Source organism: Diadema antillarum, unplaced genomic scaffold (genome assembly GCF_040938485.1).
Source record: "Diadema antillarum isolate AM-2024a unplaced genomic scaffold, OU_Dant_1.0 seq00000133_RagTag, whole genome shotgun sequence".
Classification (NCBI taxonomy): Eukaryota; Metazoa; Echinodermata; class Echinoidea; order Diadematoida; family Diadematidae; genus Diadema; species Diadema antillarum.
The window spans coordinates 394,386-415,076 of NW_027271210.1; the positions used below are offsets into that span (position 1 = coordinate 394,386).

The following is a 20,691-nucleotide window of genomic DNA, read 5'->3' on the forward strand; positions in this document are numbered from 1 at the left end:
AAACAGGTCAACCAGGTCAATCTTGAGTTTCTCATATTTTCTGAAAGAACTATTCTTCTTCTACGTTACATCTGTTATTCCTAAGTTTGGGATCATAAATTGAATGTGAAAGTGTGGTTTCAGCAGTTTTCGTACAACCTTCTTTTTTTCAGAGTACTGAAATGAGGTACGTGACCCCTTTTCATTTCTTGAAAATCTTTAGCACACTTTTTCCCTTTCAATCCTAATAACTTTTGAAAGAGCGATGCTACTGCATAAAAAGTTGGCATTAATCATGGACAGAATGTGTTGATAAGGCACGCTCAATTTCAGCTCAATCTGATAATCCCCAGTTGTTGTTGCTCGCGTGGTTTAAATCCTGTTTTTTTTTTTTCATTCATCGCAAAGCTAGCGCGATTTGGTGTAGGAAGATTAAAGCGCTTGAATAGACCCTGCACTTCAGAACCTCTTTTCTCAGTTCACACTTTTCCAGATTGTGCGCTTTCTTCCCAATATTTAGATCGATTAGGAGAGGCCATTTTGATTGAGTTATACATCATTTTAAAGCTTAGAGCCTGCTCTTCTAGAATCTGCCTTAAACTATCCATATCTGGTGACTTTTTGTTGCCTTTGTGATGCAGGGTCTCAATTAACTCATGTATAGTAAAAACACGACAGCACAACAAAATGTTACATTCATTGAATAGTTCCAGGCAAGACCGACCGGCGGATCTACCTTTCAGCAATGACATTTTTTTTTTTTCTATACTACATCAGTACTGTAGACTAGTTACGTGATGAATTGTCTGAAAAAAAACCACACACACACACACACACACACACACAAACACACACACACACACACACACACACACACACGCAAACACACACACACACACAAACAAACATGTTCGCTGTTCGTTATCCCTCCTATACGTAGGTAAAAATGGCGCCTTGTTACATGTTTCAGTGTGGGTGCTTTTCAGAAAAAAAAAAGAGAAATTGATTCTTGTTAGTACACTTGCAACAAATGAATCATACTAGCATTATTGCTAATTTATGCATGTAGACAATTAATGGTATATTATTTTTTTATCATTGATATTCACATTATTCAAAGTCATTTTCTCCTTCCTTCTTCCTTCACATTCTCCACTATATATTTTCTTAATGTTTTCACTGGCTTTGTTTGAAGTTTCTACGTGTAATAAAATAGAAAGTACCCGGGTGTGCCAGATGGATTATTGGCTACAATGGTTCATAAAAAGATAAACAACTGTATATACAATGAGAATCTTGAGGTAAAGCATTTACATGTTCGAATAGCCTCTTATTTTGTTACTACACTGTACGATGCAGCGGAGCCAGCGCCACCGTACGCGTTCAGACATAACGGGGCCGTCTTCCTTTCGGACGTTCCACGATGCACACGGCAGTCTACGTATCCTTTCTCTTCTTTACGGCTACGATCAAGGCGTTTGGGAGACTGAAATCTGCCCACTTTTGAATCGCTGTCCCTTTCTTCCTCGAGGACATGGTACAACGAAGGCGACTCGTCATTGGTCGCCTCGCCAATCTCATAGTAGTCTTCTTGACTAAATATGTAGGCGTTCGGAGGGAGACTAAGACGACTAATCCTGTTGTAATTGGATGCAGGCGGAGTCGACGTGCTCGGTGCCACTACCACTGAACCACTCGCTGTCGTAGAGGGCTCATTTGGAGATTGGTCGCGATTGTCTCTGTCTAAGTTTGCGTTACTCTGTACTTCACCTGAACGACGTTCAGACTTCCTCCTCAATTTGCTGTAATAAAAGGACAACATTGAGAAGTTGGAACAGAAATAGTTTATGTCATTGAAATGGTTATCATTGTTATCATTCGAAGTATATACTATTTATAATATATAACTGTTATTAACTATAACTATTCACATTATTAGTGTTTCAGTATTGTTATTATTGTTACTGTTATGACGTTTATTATCATCATCTTCATCAGCGCTATGATGATATTCTTTTGATAGTAGTGGTAGTAGTAGTAGTAGTAGTAGTGGTAGTAATCATCATCATCATCATCATAAAAACAAGAAGAAGAGGAAAAAGAGGAAATTTTCATTGATTTTTTAAAGTTAATCATTGAAATTCAAATCATACAAATTTCACTCAGACCGCCAATCACTTTTCGATGTGAAGATAGAAAAGATGCATTGGGTGGAATGCCCTGATAATTTCATGACTATAGGAGATTGGAAAAATCACACAATTACATTTAAATGTAAATCTAAAGGAAATGATTTCTTTGAGCAATTAATCGCAACGATCTCTGACTTTAATGACTGTGAAGTCAAGCAAAATGTTGATGACGCATGAATTGCAATCTCCTAAAAAATTGAAACTTCAGAAATTTAACTCAAGAAAAGTGATAGGCAAGCCTTTTAACGGTTCCCATTAAACCTAATCACGTGAGAGTGTAATAATTAACAAAGTGTTTTAGTGAATATTAAATCACATGATTTTGTAAATAAATTACTCATGTCAGCACTCTAGCGTATCACTGACTGCCGAAGAGGAATGTCCTCTATGGCAGTCTGTTGATTTTCAACTGACTCTTTTTTCTACTTTTCCTACGATAAATAATAGAGATAAAGCCCACACACATTTTTTATTTATAATAATATACCTTTAAATGTGTAAACAATATTGCAGAGAAAATTTGTGATTGATGTCTATGATGAGCATAGTATTTAAACAAGGCAAGAGAACGGGTTGGTGGTGGTGGAGGTGCCACTGACCCCTGATGACCCCCTATTGTCTTTACGCAGATAAATTCAAGTCACTCCGCTCCACATTCGAAAGGTGTCGGCATACGTAGGTAAACGTGTTCTCCTATCTTCTCCTAAGCTGTCAGATAGGTGTGCTTAATGTCGAGGTCAATAGTTACATTGGTCTTTCGCACCAGACTGGATTCGAACTCGGGTTCCCCTACTATATGCCCAAAAAGCTTACCCACTGGACTACTGTACGCTTAGTAAACTGCAAGCTGAATATTACCTGGCGCACATGATACAACCGGAAACAGCGAAGATTAGAGAGCCTCCCGCCACGCTGACTGCAACATAGTGGATCAAGGAACTGGGAAAACCTCCTCCGTCATCTGCTAAAGAAAGGTGCAAATAATGATTAGATTTAAAGTCATCGCGATTCTGTGTCGTTATGAATAGTTTCTCTCAGGATAACCTGTATACTATACATGTGACCGTACATTACAACACCATCAAAACGTCGCAAGACCCGATTTTACAGGCGGACTCTAAAGTAAAATGAGTTAACGTGGTCGATCTTTCGTTGTTGTTGTTTTTTTTTTTTTGTTCACTTTCTGAAAGAACAATTTCTCTTCTACATAATTGTAAAGTTTGGATCATAAAGTGACTGGGAAATTGTTGATTTCGTTGTTTTCCTACAACACTTTATGGTAGAGCATGTATGATTGAATGTATGTTTTACTGTCCCCTTTATATTTCTTACAAACCCTGTACACACCATTCACTTACTCCAATAACTTTTAAAAGCATCTTGCTACTGCTTTGATATTTTGTAGTAGCTGTACAGTGTGTAAAAGTTAACGTCAATTTCATAATTCCTTCCATGTGATTACTATGGAGTTTTACAGCCTGTTTGTGTCCCATTCATTGCACAGAATATGGCTTGAAAAGGAGGAAGCGCTTGAATGTACCTTCAACTTCAAAGCCCCTTTCCTTCAATAGTAAACACTTTGCTATAGTGTGCACTTTTCCCCATTTTTTTTTACATAGGTTAAAGGGGATGGCTAGTAGCTGGTCAGTGGGAATCAGTGGGAATGCTGGGGGATAATTCTTACTCTCCTTGTGGGATTCATTTAAGAGTAAAATCATTATTATATAAATATTGTTGTGTGAAAATTATTTGCTTCAGAATGGTCTCATAGTCAAGTAATGTGCGGTTTAATCGCCCTGTCACTGTACAGGCATGCAACCTGGAAACATAAAGAAACATTAAACTGCATATTACTTGAATATTAGACCATTCTGAAGCAGATAATTTTTACACAACAATAGATACATAGTGTGTTCTTAAATGAATCCCACAAGGATTGAAACAATCTTTCCCCAGCATTCCCACTGATTCCCACTTATCAGTTACTAGCCATCCCCTTTAAGAAACTCCATGGCCCGAATTCACGAAATTCACGTAACGGAAATGGTATTTTCGTCGACGAAATGACTGATTTCGTAACGAAATAGGCCATTCAACACTTGGCGCCCCATGAAAAATTACGGTCTTTGTCCATGGCTTAAACCATGGACAAGGTTGTACTATACCTTCGCGAATTTGTGTTATTATGTATCGGTTTATACATCATTTTAAAGCTTAGAATCCGTTCTTTCGGAGATACAGGGTCACAAATATAAATGTGTGTATTTGGACGTGTGTTCATATCAGGGCTCGCCAATTTTTTTTTTTTTTTTTTTTTTTTTTTGGGGGGGGGGGGGGGGGGGGGGTTCTGGCCACTAAAATCATGCAATCTGCAATTTTGGTGACCGTTATAAAAAAGTTGAGTGGCCAGAAATAAGAACTATTGCAACAATCCTTTTTAAATCTTAGATGCCCGATCGAGCGTTGAAAAAGTCGCTCTTTTCGAAATGTGGTGTCCCAACATAAATTCATAGTGGCTCCATCAGGCCACCATGCCACCTCTAATGTCAAATGAAATTGTGGACATGATTTCTACGATTATATTAATAACATAGACAATTTCGGAATATTTCATATATTTTACCTTTTTTTTTGGGGGGGGGGGGGTTTCTTTACATGTGGTATACTCTAATTCATTCCGAATATACTCGTTTGGAATACACAACAAACAAGGAGGGAAGGTCCGAAAGAGGTATTCCTCCACGTGATATCTTAAGTGTGAATAAAGATAATATTTCTAACTGTCTTTCTTTTTTATTTGCAGTTGGAAGAATGGACATAAAATAAAAACCCAACACAAGAAACAAAAAGCAAAAACTATGGTACGCGACTACTTATTACTTATATCACAGCTACAATTGTACTAGCTAACCAGAAAAAATGCGTAGAATGCTTTGGAAAACATCACAACTTGTTTTTCAAAAATTGTTCTTGGTAACGTCAGAGTGAGAACAAACTTTATCGTTCTTTCATGATAGACCTGTGTGTACAAGAACAAGCTACTGAGGACCTGGAAGCATATCTACTTACTTTAAAAAATACACAAAACCTCATACAACGAGGTATACAAAATCCATAAGTGACACTCATAACCAATTGGTTCAAATCGACAGAATATAAATGTGACAAGACAGTGATTTATCAACTTGAGCAGCACCAAGACACCTGACAAGGAAACGTGTAACACCGTTACAGCTATCTGGCAAAATACTTACTAGTATCATTTCTGCCTTCACAACTACCACTGCACTCCTCCATGTTCACTGTAAGAAATGAGAAGGATAGAAGGAGGTGGAATGTTAAGATTACACATTAAAATCTACATGTCCTCATGCGTATCCATGTTTATACACAATTCATTAGCAATAACTTTGGTTACGAAAAAGAGGTCAATGGGGAAAATCATGGAATATATAATTAGTATAGACTTGTTCCTTTTAGATATAGCGCTAATTACCTTTGATTTGATTATTCAAGGTGCAGCAATAGTTGACTCTTTCTGTGAATATTGTCAGTTGTAATGAAGCTGAAAAAAAAAGAATCCTGTGGCTTTGTAACCTTTTTAATGACAATTTAAACATGTTTGAGATTTGAAGCGTGGAAGAAGGTGTAGAGAGTCCTCTAAAACCATTTTTGTAGTCAAACTGCATTTGTCTTAATTTGGTTTACACTTTTTTTCATCTTTGAGGTAACCGAATGTAAATGTAGTCACGTATGTGCATTCCTTCAGAATCTTTCAAGACTTCCACACGTTGACGTGATAATGACTAGAACGTGGATATCAAAAAGGCTATTAAATATTTGATGATTGCGTGACTTAACAAGCATCTCTTCTTCCCGGAACATTGACATGGTCTTAACCAAAACAACAAAAGTCACACAATTACCTGAGATGAAAAGGAGATATAGAATTACCCGATAATGATTTTCAAGAAATCTAGATCCCCTCCTTCGATATCATCATGACAGGCTATACTAGTAACTACTCAATGGGCATAATACTTTAAGGGTTTCGCATTGTTACTTTGATTTACTTCAAAAAGGGATATTTACTTTATATCACTTTCATCATCATCGGTTTTCATGATTATTTCTCTTATTAAGCTTGTCGATGTATTGTATTCATATATATATATATATATACATTTACGGCAACGTAAACACGACATACATGTGACTTAACCCTAATCAATGACGCCCTAAGCTCGTTTTGAATTTCATCACGTCGAGAAGTCTGGCAAATAAACAAAGAAACGGAGATTGTCGTTTCACTAGGTGTTGTTAAGATTCAGTGACATATCACTTCTCTTAATCATTTTTCACTTTTCTTCTTGTGTGTGCAGTCGTGTGTGTGTGGGGGTGTGTTTTTGGTTGTTTTTGTTTCGTTTCCGTTACTTGGTAGAGAGAGTACTGACCTGAGGACTTTCTATGCGAAATGACTGACTTATCCGACTTAAGTTACACAACAGACGACAATGTCAAAGAGTGTCCAGAGGAAGTGGCGTACATAAAGTAAGCAATTAGGATATAATATCTTAGCTTATAGGGGTGCTTCTACCACACCAGAGGTTAAAACTAAGAACAATTGTGAAAAGTTGATAATTCGTCACGTTATCCTCTGAACTAAAAAAAAATCAATCAATCAATCAATCAATATATATATATATATATATATATATATATATATATATATATGAAGAGTTTGTTCGCAAAACTGTACCTTTATATGTAGTGACCAATATATCATTTAAAAGTCATTTTGTACTTTATGACAGAGACCGTACTTCAAAATCTTCAAAAATGGACTTATCGGTTTTTGCGAACAAATCCTTCATATATATGTATGAAGATAGAGTTTGTTTGCAAATACCGATAAGTCCATATTTGTCAAATGGAGATATTTGCGATTAAAGGTAAAGAAAAATAAAGAGAATAATAAGAAAATGTTTGCTTCTTTTGACTATAACTTCAAAAATGTATCTTTATTATGTAGTGACCAATATATCATTTAAAAGGTATTATTTTGTACTTAAAGACAGAAACCGTACTTCAAAATCTTCAGTTTTTGCAAACAAACTCTTCATATATATATATATATATATATATACAAAAATAAAATCATATCGACGTTGAAATAGATAATTCGGCATTAAACCTACATGTGTATTACAACTGATTGACAAATTGCCCTACATCGACTTAAATATGCACTGAATTGATCCTGCTCGAGTTCGTACGCCTATGATTTTTTTTTTATTATGGCTACTACTAAATCACATATCAAATTAGTGCTTACTTACGTCGATGTAGGGCAATTTGTAAATCAGTTGCAATGAAAATATCTTGACGAAAGAAATTTACTAATTTGAACATATGTGACCGTGCACCTCAAAACGAACATAAAGTCGCACACACTGATTTTGCGTGAGGACTGAAAATAAGTGAAATGGGTCAACCTAGCCGAACTTGACTTGTTCATATTTTCAGAAAGAACGGGTCTTCTTTTACATTATGCTAAAATTTGGTATCATAAAACGGGCAGAAAAGTGTGTTTTTTAGCAGTTTATCTCGAACATTTTTGATAGAATAGTGTGATTTGGTGTGTCTTTAGAATCCCTTTTTCATTTCTGAAAAACCTTGTCCACACTCTTCACTTTCAACTCTAATAACTTTTGAAAGGATAGTGCTACTGCTTTGAAAGTGGGCATTGATTATGGACAGAATGTGTTAATGAGGCATTTTAATTTCAGTTTAATTTGGTAATCTCTTCATTGTTGTTACTCTGGTGGTTTACTTCCTGTTTTTTGTCCCATTCATCGCACAGCCAGCACGGTTTGGTAAAGATTAAGCGCTTGAATAGACACTGTACTTTAGAGCCTCTTTTCTCAGTTTACACTTTTCCTGAGTTTGTGCTTTCTTTCCAATATTTAGATAGGTTAGGAGAGTCCATTTGATTTGAGTTATATATCACTTTAAAGCTTAAAGTGTCCTTTTTCAGAATATGGCCTTAACTAAAAATTCATGTCTGGCGACTTTTTGTTTGTTTTGAGGTGCACGGTCACAAATGGTATGTTAATATTGCACTCTGAATAGTGCCTAAAATGTTAAAAACTGTTTGTAACCCCGCTATTTTTAAAAAAAAAATCCTGAAAATTGATGGTTAGCTCCGTGAAAGAAATTCAATATTTGTCATCGGATTATATAGTCCATTACACGCATATCTCCGTAAACGATTGTGTTTATACCCAGACAGGAAGAAACAAAAAGAATATAACGTATTTACTGCTTGACATGTTTACTGCCTGGAATACAGTAAAAACATGCGAAATCGATATTGAGTAACAATTTCACTATCATTGTTCTTACGACAGGTCGAAAGGAGGGCAGTAGATTGAATGGTAATCATAATGAGGATATCTTATTTGCATTCTCTCACGGTGTCGGGAAGTACACGGAATTTATTCAACCTAAAGGGATTACATTGTAGGACCTGTTTCAGTGGCTCCTGCTGGAATACGGCTCCTGCAATGTATTTTCTTTGCGTACCACGTTACATCTCTGATAAATTTCCTTAACTATCCTACGTTGAAAGTTATGCACTCATGCAATCCTTACACTCTAAAAAGTTAAATAATAACAAGACTTGAAATCAAGTCTTACATTTTATTTTTCTTTGTGTGCTCGCGTATTGTGCATGTTCCTGCCTGAATACGCAGGTAAGGGGATGTTCTTAACTTACCTTTATAAACACTGATTGCCGATCCTCCTCCACAAAACATAAATATATTGCTAGTACACGGCCGTCCGCACTTGCTGTCATCCAGAGTAGACTGCATAGAGCAACTGAATGTCCTGGAGCAGTTGCACTCGTTGCCTCGGACGGCGATATACACGAGGTCCTTATCACTGCAGGAGTTGACGCAGTTTGTGTAGATCGACTCGTTACTATTGTACCCAGATAGGTTTGCAATCGTTTCCTCTGTTTGACAGTATGTCTCGAAGCAGCCGTGATAAGTTGCACCTACGTGAATTAAAACATTATTACTGTCGTAATAACCACACTTGACAATATTTCTCTCCTTTCAATCGATTTTTTTCGACTGATTTTCAGCGAAACTAAAGATAAGTGCTTTTGCCTTCTCAAAGGCAAAAAACCAAAACAATTGAAAATACAGGGGACTCCAGTTATAACGAAATCCTCGGGACCGGCAGTTTTCTTTCGTTATATCGGAATTTCGTTGTAACCGAACAAATGTGACCCTGCACCTCAAAACAAACAAAAAGTCGCCAGACATGAATTTTTATTTAAGACCATATTCTGAAAGAGCAGACTTTAAGCTTTAAAATGATGTATAACTCAAATCAAATGGACTCTCCTAACCTATCTAAATATTGGAAAGTAAGCACAAACTCAGGAAAAGTGTGAACTGAGAAAAGAGGCTCTGAAGTGCAGTGTCTATTCAAGCGCTTAATCTTTACCAAACCGTGCTGGCTGTGCGATGAATGGGACAAAAAACAGGAAGTAAACCACCAGAGTAACAACAATGAAGGGATTATCAGATTAAACTGAAATTACGCATGCCTTATTAACACATTCTGTCCATAATTAATGCCAACCTTCAAAGCAGTAGTCCCATCCCTTCAAAAGTTATTAGAGTTGAAAGTGAAGAGTGTGGACAAGGTTTTTCAGAAATGAAAAAGGGATTCTAAAGACACACCTAATCACACTATTCTACCAAAAATGTTCAAGATAAACTGCTAAAAAAAAAACACACTTTCCTGCCCGTTTTATGACACCAAATTTTAGCATAATGTAAAAGAAGACCCGCTCTTTCAGAAAATATGAAAAAGTCAAGTTCGGCTAGGTTGACCCATTTCACTTATTTTCAGTCCTCAGACAAAATCAGTGTGTGCGACTTTATGTTCGTTTTGAGGTGCACAGTCACAAATAAACAATAGAAACACATAGAGTGGATGACATTTCAGCCCACATTTTTACTTCGTTATAACCGGAATTTCGTTATAACCGTGATCGTTATAACGGGAGTGCACTGTAGTTGGATATGTTACTGAGAATAAATTACTTTGTTTATTATGTGAATGAAAATATATATGACTCTGCATCACATCAAAACCAACAAAAAGTCGCCAGACATGGATTTTTAGTTAAGGGCAGATTGTGAAATAACAGACTCTAAGCTTTAAAATGCTGTATAACTCAATTCAAATGGACTCTCCTAATCTATCTAAATACTACAAAGAATGCAGACACTCTGGAAGAGTGTGAACTGAGAAAGGAGGCTCTGAACTAAAGGGTCTATTCAAACGCTTAATCTTTACCAAACCGTGCCAGCTGCGCGTTGATAGGGACAAAACACAGGGTGTAGACCACCGGAGCAACAACAATAAAGGGGCTATCAAATTAAGCTGAAATTGAAAATGTTCTATCAGCACATTTTGTCCATGATTGATGGCAACTTTCAAAGCAGTAGCATTATCCTTTCAAAAGTTATTATACTTGAAGGTGGAGAGTTTGCAAAGGGTTTCAAGAAATGAAAAGGGACGTCTGATATATACCTGATCATTCTACTCTCAAAAAAAAATGTAAAAGCAAATGCTAAAAACACACTTTTCCATTCATGTTATTATCCAAGAGTTAAGAATGATGTGGAAAAAGGATAGCTATTTTAGAAACTACATGTATGAAAAAAAAAACCTCAAGATTGACTCCGTTCACCCATTTTACCTTTTTTGAGCCCTCGCGTAAAATCGAGGGGTGCGACTTTTTGTTGGTTTTGTGACTCCCTGTCACATATAATTCACTAGACATAGCTTCTCTCATTAATCGAATTTTCCACCCCCAGAAAAAAAGAATGTTAGATGGCATTTTTTCAACTGTTTAAAAAATCCACGAATTTCATTTCATTCAAATTTATGACATTCTTCCGTCGAAATGTTTTTCATTGCAACTGATTGACAAATCGCCCTACATCGACGTAAAATAAGCACGGAATGTATTGATCGTTGCTTTAATAGTAGCCATGATAAAAAAAAAAAAAAATCACGGGCGTACATACTCCATCCTTTGATCATGGCTACTACTTCAAAACACTGATCAATTCAGTACTTATTGACGTTGATGTAGGGCAATTTGTCAATCAGTTGCAATGAAAAACATCTCGACGGAAGAATTTCATGAATTTTAAAGGACAAGTTCACCTTCATAGACATGTGGGTTGAGTGAATGCAGGAATATTAATAGAACACATCAGTGAGAGTTTGAGGAAAATCCGACAATCCGTTCAAAAGTTATGAATTTTTAAAGTTTTTTCTCAGTCATGGCTGGATGAGAAAACTACCATAGCTTGTGATGTCACACGAGTACAACGGTATAAAGAAAGTATAAAGAAAATTCACCTTATTTTCACTTTTCTCGCATAACAAAGGGACACTCAACTTCTCTCTTTCAGAAGGCAAGGGGAATAATATCCTCAACATACATCAGTAACAAGTCCAAGAAATATGCACTTTGTTCAAAAAGTAAAATTTTGTGAAATTCTCTTTTTATTTTTATTATATCTTTGTACGCATGTGACATCACACACGGTAGTAGTCTTCTCATCCAGCAGTAATTGCGCAGATACTTAAAAAATTTATAATTTTTTTAACGGATTGCCGGATTTTCCTCAAACTTTCACTGATGTGTTCTACTAATATCATTGCATTCACTCCTACGTCGGGAATCATGCTGGGAAGTTGGTAACAAAATATGCACATTTTCAATGACAATTAGTTCTTGAGAATGACATCAATAATCATCTCGTTAATTCCATCCCGAAAAATTATGGCCTCCCCGAGAAACAATACGTGCCCATTAGTTTAATTTCTTAAAAGACCGGCAATATTTGGGAATTGCAATCCCCTTCCCAAAATTATTTTTCTTCAGCAAAGGCTGACTTCAAAGAATAACACGAATTGCTCCGTTTAAGGAAATCTTTCCAAAGATTCGAAATGCCCGTAGGATATGGTTGGTAGATAATTATTCCTGGAGTCAAGTTCACTTGCTCACCTTCTACATAGTTTTCTCTTGGGATGTACAGGGAACTCCCATTCGCAAAGACCTGTGTTTCCACAGAGGAGAGGGCGATTCCGATGAGCATCGACAAATATATCATACTGTAGACCGTTTGCTGTGGTTGCCACTATCAAATTTGAGCAGTGCCCATAACTGAGTCCACACCTTCCAGGATGAAAACAACTTTTTTGAACTGATACATCCAGCAGCATGGCATACCCTAGGTCAGCATTGTGCATACAGTCTGTAAGTAGCCAGCCCTCCTTTCGCGGCGACAATCCACATTCGACGCGGAACCCGTTAGGTCTGCTTTCCTTGAACACACGCAAACGAACACGCTGATCAAATCAAAAAGAAATTCTGCCATCAAGCATTGAGATTTCAATCCTTTTCCTCAGATTGAATGAGAGGGTAGGAATATTGTCGCGTGTTTGACGGTTGAGTAGATGAAATACGATCAGTGCAGAACCTGAACAATCCCTGGAAAACCCCTTACATATTAAATACTATTCCTTACAAAGCTCTTCGAAGCAGCAGTTGTTACGACGTAATAGCCAAATGGCTTGTCTCATTCTTCTTCCTCAATATAATGCTATGATGAGTTTCGAAAGTTGTCACTATCAATTAAAGGCGGCAGTCCAGCTCGAGTGAGGAATGTGCAATATGATCAAAAGTGAACGTGTGGAGACCCCATCAGTCTCAACGAGTCGCACGCATCAAGTACATTGAAAGTAAAGTTGATTAGCGCTCTACACGTTCAATTTTATGTAAACATTTCATTCAACTCACATGTATTTTTAAACGATTGATCTAAAGTCCGATGAAATCATAATGACGGACCCGATTGATTTTGGCTTTAGGACATTATAAAGGTGTTTCATTAGAACACCGATTTTTATTTTTCTCTTTCGCTTAGGCCTATACTGTTTATTAATTGTCTTCATCATATTGACTTACATGTAAAAGAAAAAAAAAATCTGCTGAATCCAATTATAACAGCGCATCTTTGTCAGGAAGGTATAAACGTTTACTTTATAAGTCCTATCTATTGTTTTCAATAGTTCAAAAGTCTAGAATTTCTTCTTGAAAATTATCAATTCTGTAACTACATTTTTGCCCAATGTTAAGATATTTGTCTTCTTCAAAACTCATGCTAATATTTTCACGAATCTGGGGGTACTGTTGATAGCCTGATAGTATTCATATCCATATAAATGGGCGCCATTCCCGATTTGGACGCCCTAGTTGACTAATGCCCTGCGCCCCCCACCCCTACCCCGGAATATCCCATATGAATATTTACGATTATTTTCTTTTCTCCAGAATCAGAAGGGACAAGCTGTAGAATTTGGTGCTATACAATGAATAGGCTTATGATAAATTGGTCTCCGTAGTTTCAAATTGAGACTAATTTTTCACAATTTTTTATGAAAACGCATGATCACATTAATACTTCACTGAACTTGACATTTAATGATCGCTAGAATATAAAATGAATTCCTACAAGAGGGCATCATTGACATAAACAATCAATCAACATGTAGCCCTATCTTGGGCACAGTGGCCCTCTTCAATCCGGCTTGTAAAAACATTTAGTAATTGTCATTTATGCATTTATTTATTTCATATACCTTTCTATCCATTTTTCTTGTATATAATCAATGCTTATCTTTCTAGAATAATAACATGCCAGGGGATCGTCCGAGGTGGAGAAGATTTGACAGACCTTTCAACTGTCTTGTAAGGAGGTTTTACTTTATTCAGTACTATTTGCATAATAATGATATTATTTCCTCGTCGTAACATTAGGTTTTAGACATTCCAGGAACGACAGGGGCATTTGAATATAACTCAAATGCAAAAAGTACAAAAATAACATTATGATACTGTCAGTTACAATCTGCAGAGTCAACAAACAATGGATGTTCGAAAGAGCCATGATTCTTGTAGTTTCCTTGGGTAATTATTATGGTAATGATAGGTTATGGTTTCAATCACAGTTAATTAAAGGCCAGAAAAGCTAAACATCTGAAAGATAAGCAATAAGTAGAAATAACTTGATTGTACTGTCAGCTAGGATCCGATATCAATAGATGCTGTAATTAGCCATCGTCTTTATTGCCTCTGTGAGCAATTTTATGGTAATGATGGGTTAAGGTTTCAATTACTTCAACTAGACTTTTCACTTATTTCGCTTTCTTTTTCTTTCCTTCTTTTTTCATTGTATTTTTTATATATATGTTTGTCTCTTCTTATTCACATACACACACACACACACACACACACACACACACACATATATATATATATATATATATATATATATATATGACCCTGCACCACAAAACAAAAAGTCACCAAACCGGGATTTTTAGTTAAGGGCATATTCTGAAAGAACACACTCTAAGCATTAAAATGATGCATAACTCAATTCAAATGGACTCCCCTAACCTACCTAAATACTCGAAAGAAAGCACACAATCTGGAAAAATTTGAACTGAGAAAAGCGGCTCACATGGTCTATTCAAACGCTTAATCTTTACCAAGCCATGCTTGCTGTGCCATGAAAGGGAAAAAACACAGGATGTAAACCATTGGAGCAACAACAATGAAGGGATTATCATATAATTAAGCGGAAATTAAACATGTTCTATTAGCACATTATGCCCATGATTAATGCTAACTTCCAAAGCAGTAGCGTCATCCTTTCAAAAGATATAAGACTTAAAGGTGAAGAGTGTGCAAAGGATTTCAAGACATGAAAAACGGCCTCTAACGTGCGTCTAAGTCACACCTGATCATTTTACTCTTCCCCTAGAAAAGGTTGTAGAAAAACTGCTAAAAAAGCACCTTCCATTTCATGTTAAGATACCAAAATGAAGAGTAATGTAGAAGAAGGATAGGTCTTTCAGAAAATATGAAAATCTCAAGATTGACTTGGTTGAACCATTTCACCTGTTTTGAGCCCTCACTTAAAATCAAAGGGTGCGACTTTTTGTTTGTTTTGTGGTGCACGGTCACACATATACATATATATATATATATATGCGTATATATATATATATATATATATATATACACATACATACATATGTGTGCGTGTGTGAGTGTGCGAGTATGTGTGTGTGTGCGTGAGTGTGTGTGTGTATGTGTGTATGTGTGGAGAGAGCTGTTGTGTTTTGTACATTTCACTGGATTGCAATTAGGGACTCACATCTCGTCCCATCGCTTTCACGTGTTTGCATCATTTTGTGTATTGCACATAAGAATACGGAAATATAAACAACTACCACAATTCCAATAACAAGAGTGTGTTATGCGGCAGTCAAGCATTTGATTATGATCTACTACTACTACAGCAACTAATAATCATAATGTTAATGATAATAATAACAACAATAATGATGATGATAATGATAATAATAATAATGATAATAATAATAATAATAATGATAATAATAATAATGATAATAATAATGATAATAACAGTAACAATAGTAATAATAAAAGTAATAATAACAATAATAATGTTAAAAACAATAACAAAAGTAATAACAGCAATAATGATAATGATAATAACAATAATTATCTTATCCAGGATAGCCTCTTCAGTGTTGCCAACTGCTCTAAACCAGAGGGCCCTGCCATTATTATTACCCCAGCGTCGCCAGGTACCTTATACACCTGGGTCAAGAAGGGCAAAGTGGGCAAAAATACCTTGTCCAAGTGTGTAAGAACTGGACAGGAATCGAACTTGTGTCCCCCAGTTGGGAGTCGGGTGTCTTATAAAATTCGCTATGCCTCAACACCCCCACATTGGGATTTTTGAGTTTATCAGACAGAGCCCGGCCATCGTTTCCACTCCACGGCATCTTCATGCTCGTACTGAGTCGTCAATGTTGTCCCCTCTCTGCAGTCGGTCTTGGTCCAAGTAGGAAAGCAACAAGTCTACAAGCAGGCTTCGCTATCAAAGTAGGTTGTTCTTCCGATTTTTCGTTATTTGATTATGTATATCATGCTTGTTATTGATTTTCTTTTACACTTCCAGCTGATGTGTGTATCCATATTTCTTCTTTGTACAACGCAACATAAAGAGGTAATCTCTGAAATGATATTAGTAGGATATCATTTACATCCTCTCTTTATTTCCAGGATCTGTTTCATTCATGACTTTGGTAATTAACAGTGACAAAGGGGAAAAATTTTATACGCTTTAGTGCCTCTGAATATTTTTTTTTTTCACACTTTGGTATGGGATATAGATAAGCATGTATGTTTCATAACTGATTACTTATGCCATACATATTTTTTTTTTCAAAATATAATGTTCACAAAGTATCCTTTCTTATTTGCAACAGGATACATAATTCAGACACTATGTCACAAACCTAAACATATTAATGGCATAGCTGATACAAAATCGCAAACTTTTACACCAAGAAGGAATAATTAGCCTACAAAAAGTGTATCAAGACGTGCAAAAATTAGCTCTCTTAGTTTACAACCTTACGTGTATACAGGGGTGTTAACTTGCTGGGACACATCATCAACAACGTCAAGATCTGCGTGATCATGACCTGTCACAGAATCACGGACAAAATCCGCTAAGTTCGCGAGGAACAGCTTACCATCGCCTTGGATGCATGCAAACCAATAGATTTAATGTTTCTTTCCATTATTCCCCACGTTAGGAAACAATTGATCTTTTTGGTTTTATCTCTTCCTACTTCTTCTTTGTTTTCTTTTCCTTCACCCTTTTCTCTGTGTATTCCTATTGTATCTTCTTTCCTTTTCTCTTTCCATCCTCCCTCACAAAAGTCACCCCTCGTCTGCCATCTTGCACTACCTTCCATGATGACGTCTTTTTCCCCGGCCTTCTTAGCTCTCAACCGTAGATGTTTGATCGCCCTAAGAGTCCATCAAAGACAGGCAAATCTGTTATCTATTATTGTCTCCTTATCGGCCGGGAGATGGTCGTCCTCATGTTGTTAGAGGCAGGATGGTGACAGTTCCTGGGCAATTTTGACACTAATGAAGCCTTGCGTTAGGAATAAGCAAAATATCTGCAGCAAACTTAGTTTCCAGGTCATTCTTTGTCATTTTTTATGTTTAACTTACTAAAGAATGAGCAATGGTTGACAACATTGGCAGATAGAGGGCAGGTGCCTGTAGAAACACCTTCCTCCACCTATATCTTAGTACAATATGCAGTTCTGTTAATAGTGACTTTACATTACTGTATAGTATGGGGACTGAACTTCGTTCCATTTATGTTATGGCAATATGATTTCCCTGAAACGTTTCGAAGGGTTGTTTGAGCATTGTCATGACAGGACTGGTTACCACATATGTACACATGCCTTTTTGTTCTGCAAAGAGTATGTTTTTGCTTATTAGGAAAACACCTGCATGGGGTCTATTTCACTGGAAAAAAAAAAAAAAGATTGAGGCCTTTCTGGGCCAGATGAGTTAAACATTACTTGGATATGAATTGTCAGCTCCAAGCTAGACATCGGGTTAATATAAACAAAGAATCATTATGAATGACACCATTCATCACAAGAGCAAAGTCGCATTATATATATATATATATATATATATATGTATATATATGTATATATATATATATATATATATATGTATATATATTTATGTATATATATATATATATATTTATTTATTCATTTATTTATTCATGTATTCATATATATATATATATATATATATATATATATATTATATATTCTGAAAGAGCAATCCTTGTACGTAATTAAGCTATTATTTTGATAATCAAAATATTATAATCATGACTTCAAGAATATTTCTCGGTGTGAGACATTATTTTGAGATATCACGTGTTTTGATATTGTCTTTCTAAAATGACGTATATCACAATGTCAATATGTTTCTAATTTACGCTCCGTGTTCGTTCTTGTGTGATGAAATAATGATCACGACCGATAACACTCTCTGCTCTAGTATCATTCAATTTGTTAATTTATCTACAGTATCATTCCTCCACAGAAACTTGATCACTATGTATATAGTATTTTTAGAAGATATGGCATTGATATAATATCATAATGAAATACAAACTGAACAAAGTAAAGTTGAAAGAAATTACAAACAATAGTAATTTTTACTGATTCTCAAATCTCCTTGTAAATGACGATCAATGTTATCTTCTCAAAATATTCGAAGTCATTTGTTAAAGTTTCTGAGAAATATAGGTGTTTATGAGGTAAATATGATAGTGATCATGGTTATGTCTACATCAACTGTGATCTGATTATAGTTATAATAATGTTGCCCACTGCCAGTGATGTTGATTATTGAATACCCTTAGTGCTCGACTTTCTGTAGTCTTTTCGTACCTCAACACGAAGAGCTTTGACGATTAGACAGAATGTTTTCATGCATCTGAGGAGTGTGTACACGTGCCAAACTGGAGAAGAAACTTATATTGAAACGTAAATACAACTTTATTACGTATGCTCTGGATGCTCACTGGCATAGAAAGTATATAAAATTATAGCGATGTAGAATGTCTCTAGGTGAGAAAGTGTTAAGAAAAGAGCGTAGTAGCAGTTGAAATCAGGATTTTACGTGAAATTACAATAGCTGTTTGCATTAATATAAATTACTATTGTAAGAAGATAATAACAATATATAATGAAACAAAAACCGAAACCAAACAACCAATTGATTTGAAAGTAGTCCATTATACACACTTACTATTATTTCCAAATATGTTCTGTCAAGCAGGTAAACATAGGCTTTTGTTGGACAGGCTTTTGTTGGGACCTACACTCAACAAGCTTTGTTTTTAGTAGGTTCCATCGTATTTCTCTTTGCATCCTTTACTTTGATTGAAAATGACACATCAACCACTATGTATTGTGTTTTGTATTGCTATTTCTTTATGTATACATGTATATCCAAGCTGGACATTCTGTGTTATCATATTTTGTTATAGAATTATGCATTTTCCATCAAGAAATACGAAAATAAAAATTAAATTGAAAATTGAAAGTTGAAATTGAAATTAATGAAACGAAATGAAATGAAAGAAATGTATGTTTTATGATCTTCATTTCATATCATTATAATTATCAAATGGATGGTAAAGTAGTGATGGAGATGAGGATTGGGCTTTTACCAAGATACCAAGATTTTGCGAGATACCAAGACACCACTTAAGAAACGTTCAGAGCGTATATAACTATTCTAAGAGGAATTCAAAGTTTATTTGATGAAAATCGGCTTTGGGAATTGAGAAATTAAAAAAAAAGAAGTAAAGAAAAAACAACAATCCTAATGAAAGGTGTGTCCCACCATATCAGGATCGTTCTGTTTTGGATATGTTGGAATTACATGCTCTTTTATATTTCATAAGATGTTTCTCATTATCACACCAATAATATTAGACGCCCAAAGATAGGTCTCAACTAAAACTTGACGATCCCTTGAAAACAAAATATTGTACAAGCTGTTTAATAGAGATAAGTGAATGTTCTTTAAGAACATTCGCTTATCTATATAATAGTAGACATTTGATTCAAGAGACAGGTTGTAAAAGAAGTTATATACATTGTGACTACAGGATATAAAGGATATGACATTGTCTAATTGTGGCTTCATGAACCGAAAGCAGGAAATGTGTACATTGCCAAGATTACAGCCAATGCTAATTGCTCACTGATAACCTAATAATAGTGATTGACACATTCATTCATTCATTCATTCATTCATTCATTCATTCATTCATTCATTCATTCATTCTTCAGGTTTATAATAGTAATTCCCTAGGCATTCAGTGAGTGTTCATATTATTAAAACATTTCGAGATATTCTGCGCGGTATGTGTTTGAGACGCTTAAAACATAACGTCACTACCACAATTCTGGTAGGTTTTTTCATTGTGTTCCAATTGAGGACAGGTAGTGAAATAAGTGTCTTCAACATCGGGTGGGCACCAGGAGGTGTCATAGGCTTCGGGCTCCGACTCTGGGCACCCCGGATCAACCATAGACACAAATTGCATTTCCTCGTATTCTTGATCCGCGTTCTGGAAGAGTAAGGTGGAATTGGCGATTTCCTCTGGTTGTCTGCAGGGCGTGAGGATCTTCACAGATGGCGCTACGCTTTCTGGGCTTTGGGTGGCGTTTGTTTCTGCAGGCAGCTTAGCCGCTGCGTGGAGGGCCTGGTACGTATGAGCAGTCATTTGGACATAAACACTCTCAGTACCCACTGCCTCGCCTCTACTGACTGAGTTACCCAGGCTTCCCCGGTTCCTCAGCCACTCATGTCTTATCACGAACAGCAGAAGCAGGACGAATAACAATACGACAGCAACGGTGAGTGCGATGACAGATGGGTTGCCAGTCTTCTCGTTGACATTACTGA

At 36.0% G+C, this 20,691-nt stretch overlaps 1 protein-coding gene across 2 annotated transcripts in view; it reads right to left on the reverse strand.

The window, feature by feature from the left end:
- Window positions 1-1,112: 1,112 nt before the first annotated feature.
- LOC139727476 (uncharacterized) overlaps window positions 1,113-20,691 on the reverse strand; it is a 42,305-nt gene continuing 22,726 nt past the window's right edge. The window contains exons 1-5 of one of the 2 annotated variants that reach the window (XM_071638451.1): window positions 12,280-12,693; window positions 8,950-9,231; window positions 5,426-5,473; window positions 3,030-3,132; window positions 1,113-1,781 (exon numbers count right to left, since the gene is read on the reverse strand). In XM_071638451.1, coding sequence (XP_071494552.1) covers window positions 1,310-1,781; window positions 3,030-3,132; window positions 5,426-5,473; window positions 8,950-9,231; window positions 12,280-12,385 — 1,011 coding nt within the window. In that variant the 5' untranslated portion in view covers window positions 12,386-12,693 and the 3' untranslated portion in view covers window positions 1,113-1,309. Of the gene's footprint in view, window positions 1,782-3,029; window positions 3,133-5,425; window positions 5,474-8,949; window positions 9,232-12,279; window positions 12,694-20,691 lie in introns of those variants that run through there. The other variant, XM_071638450.1, reaches the window with a different exon arrangement.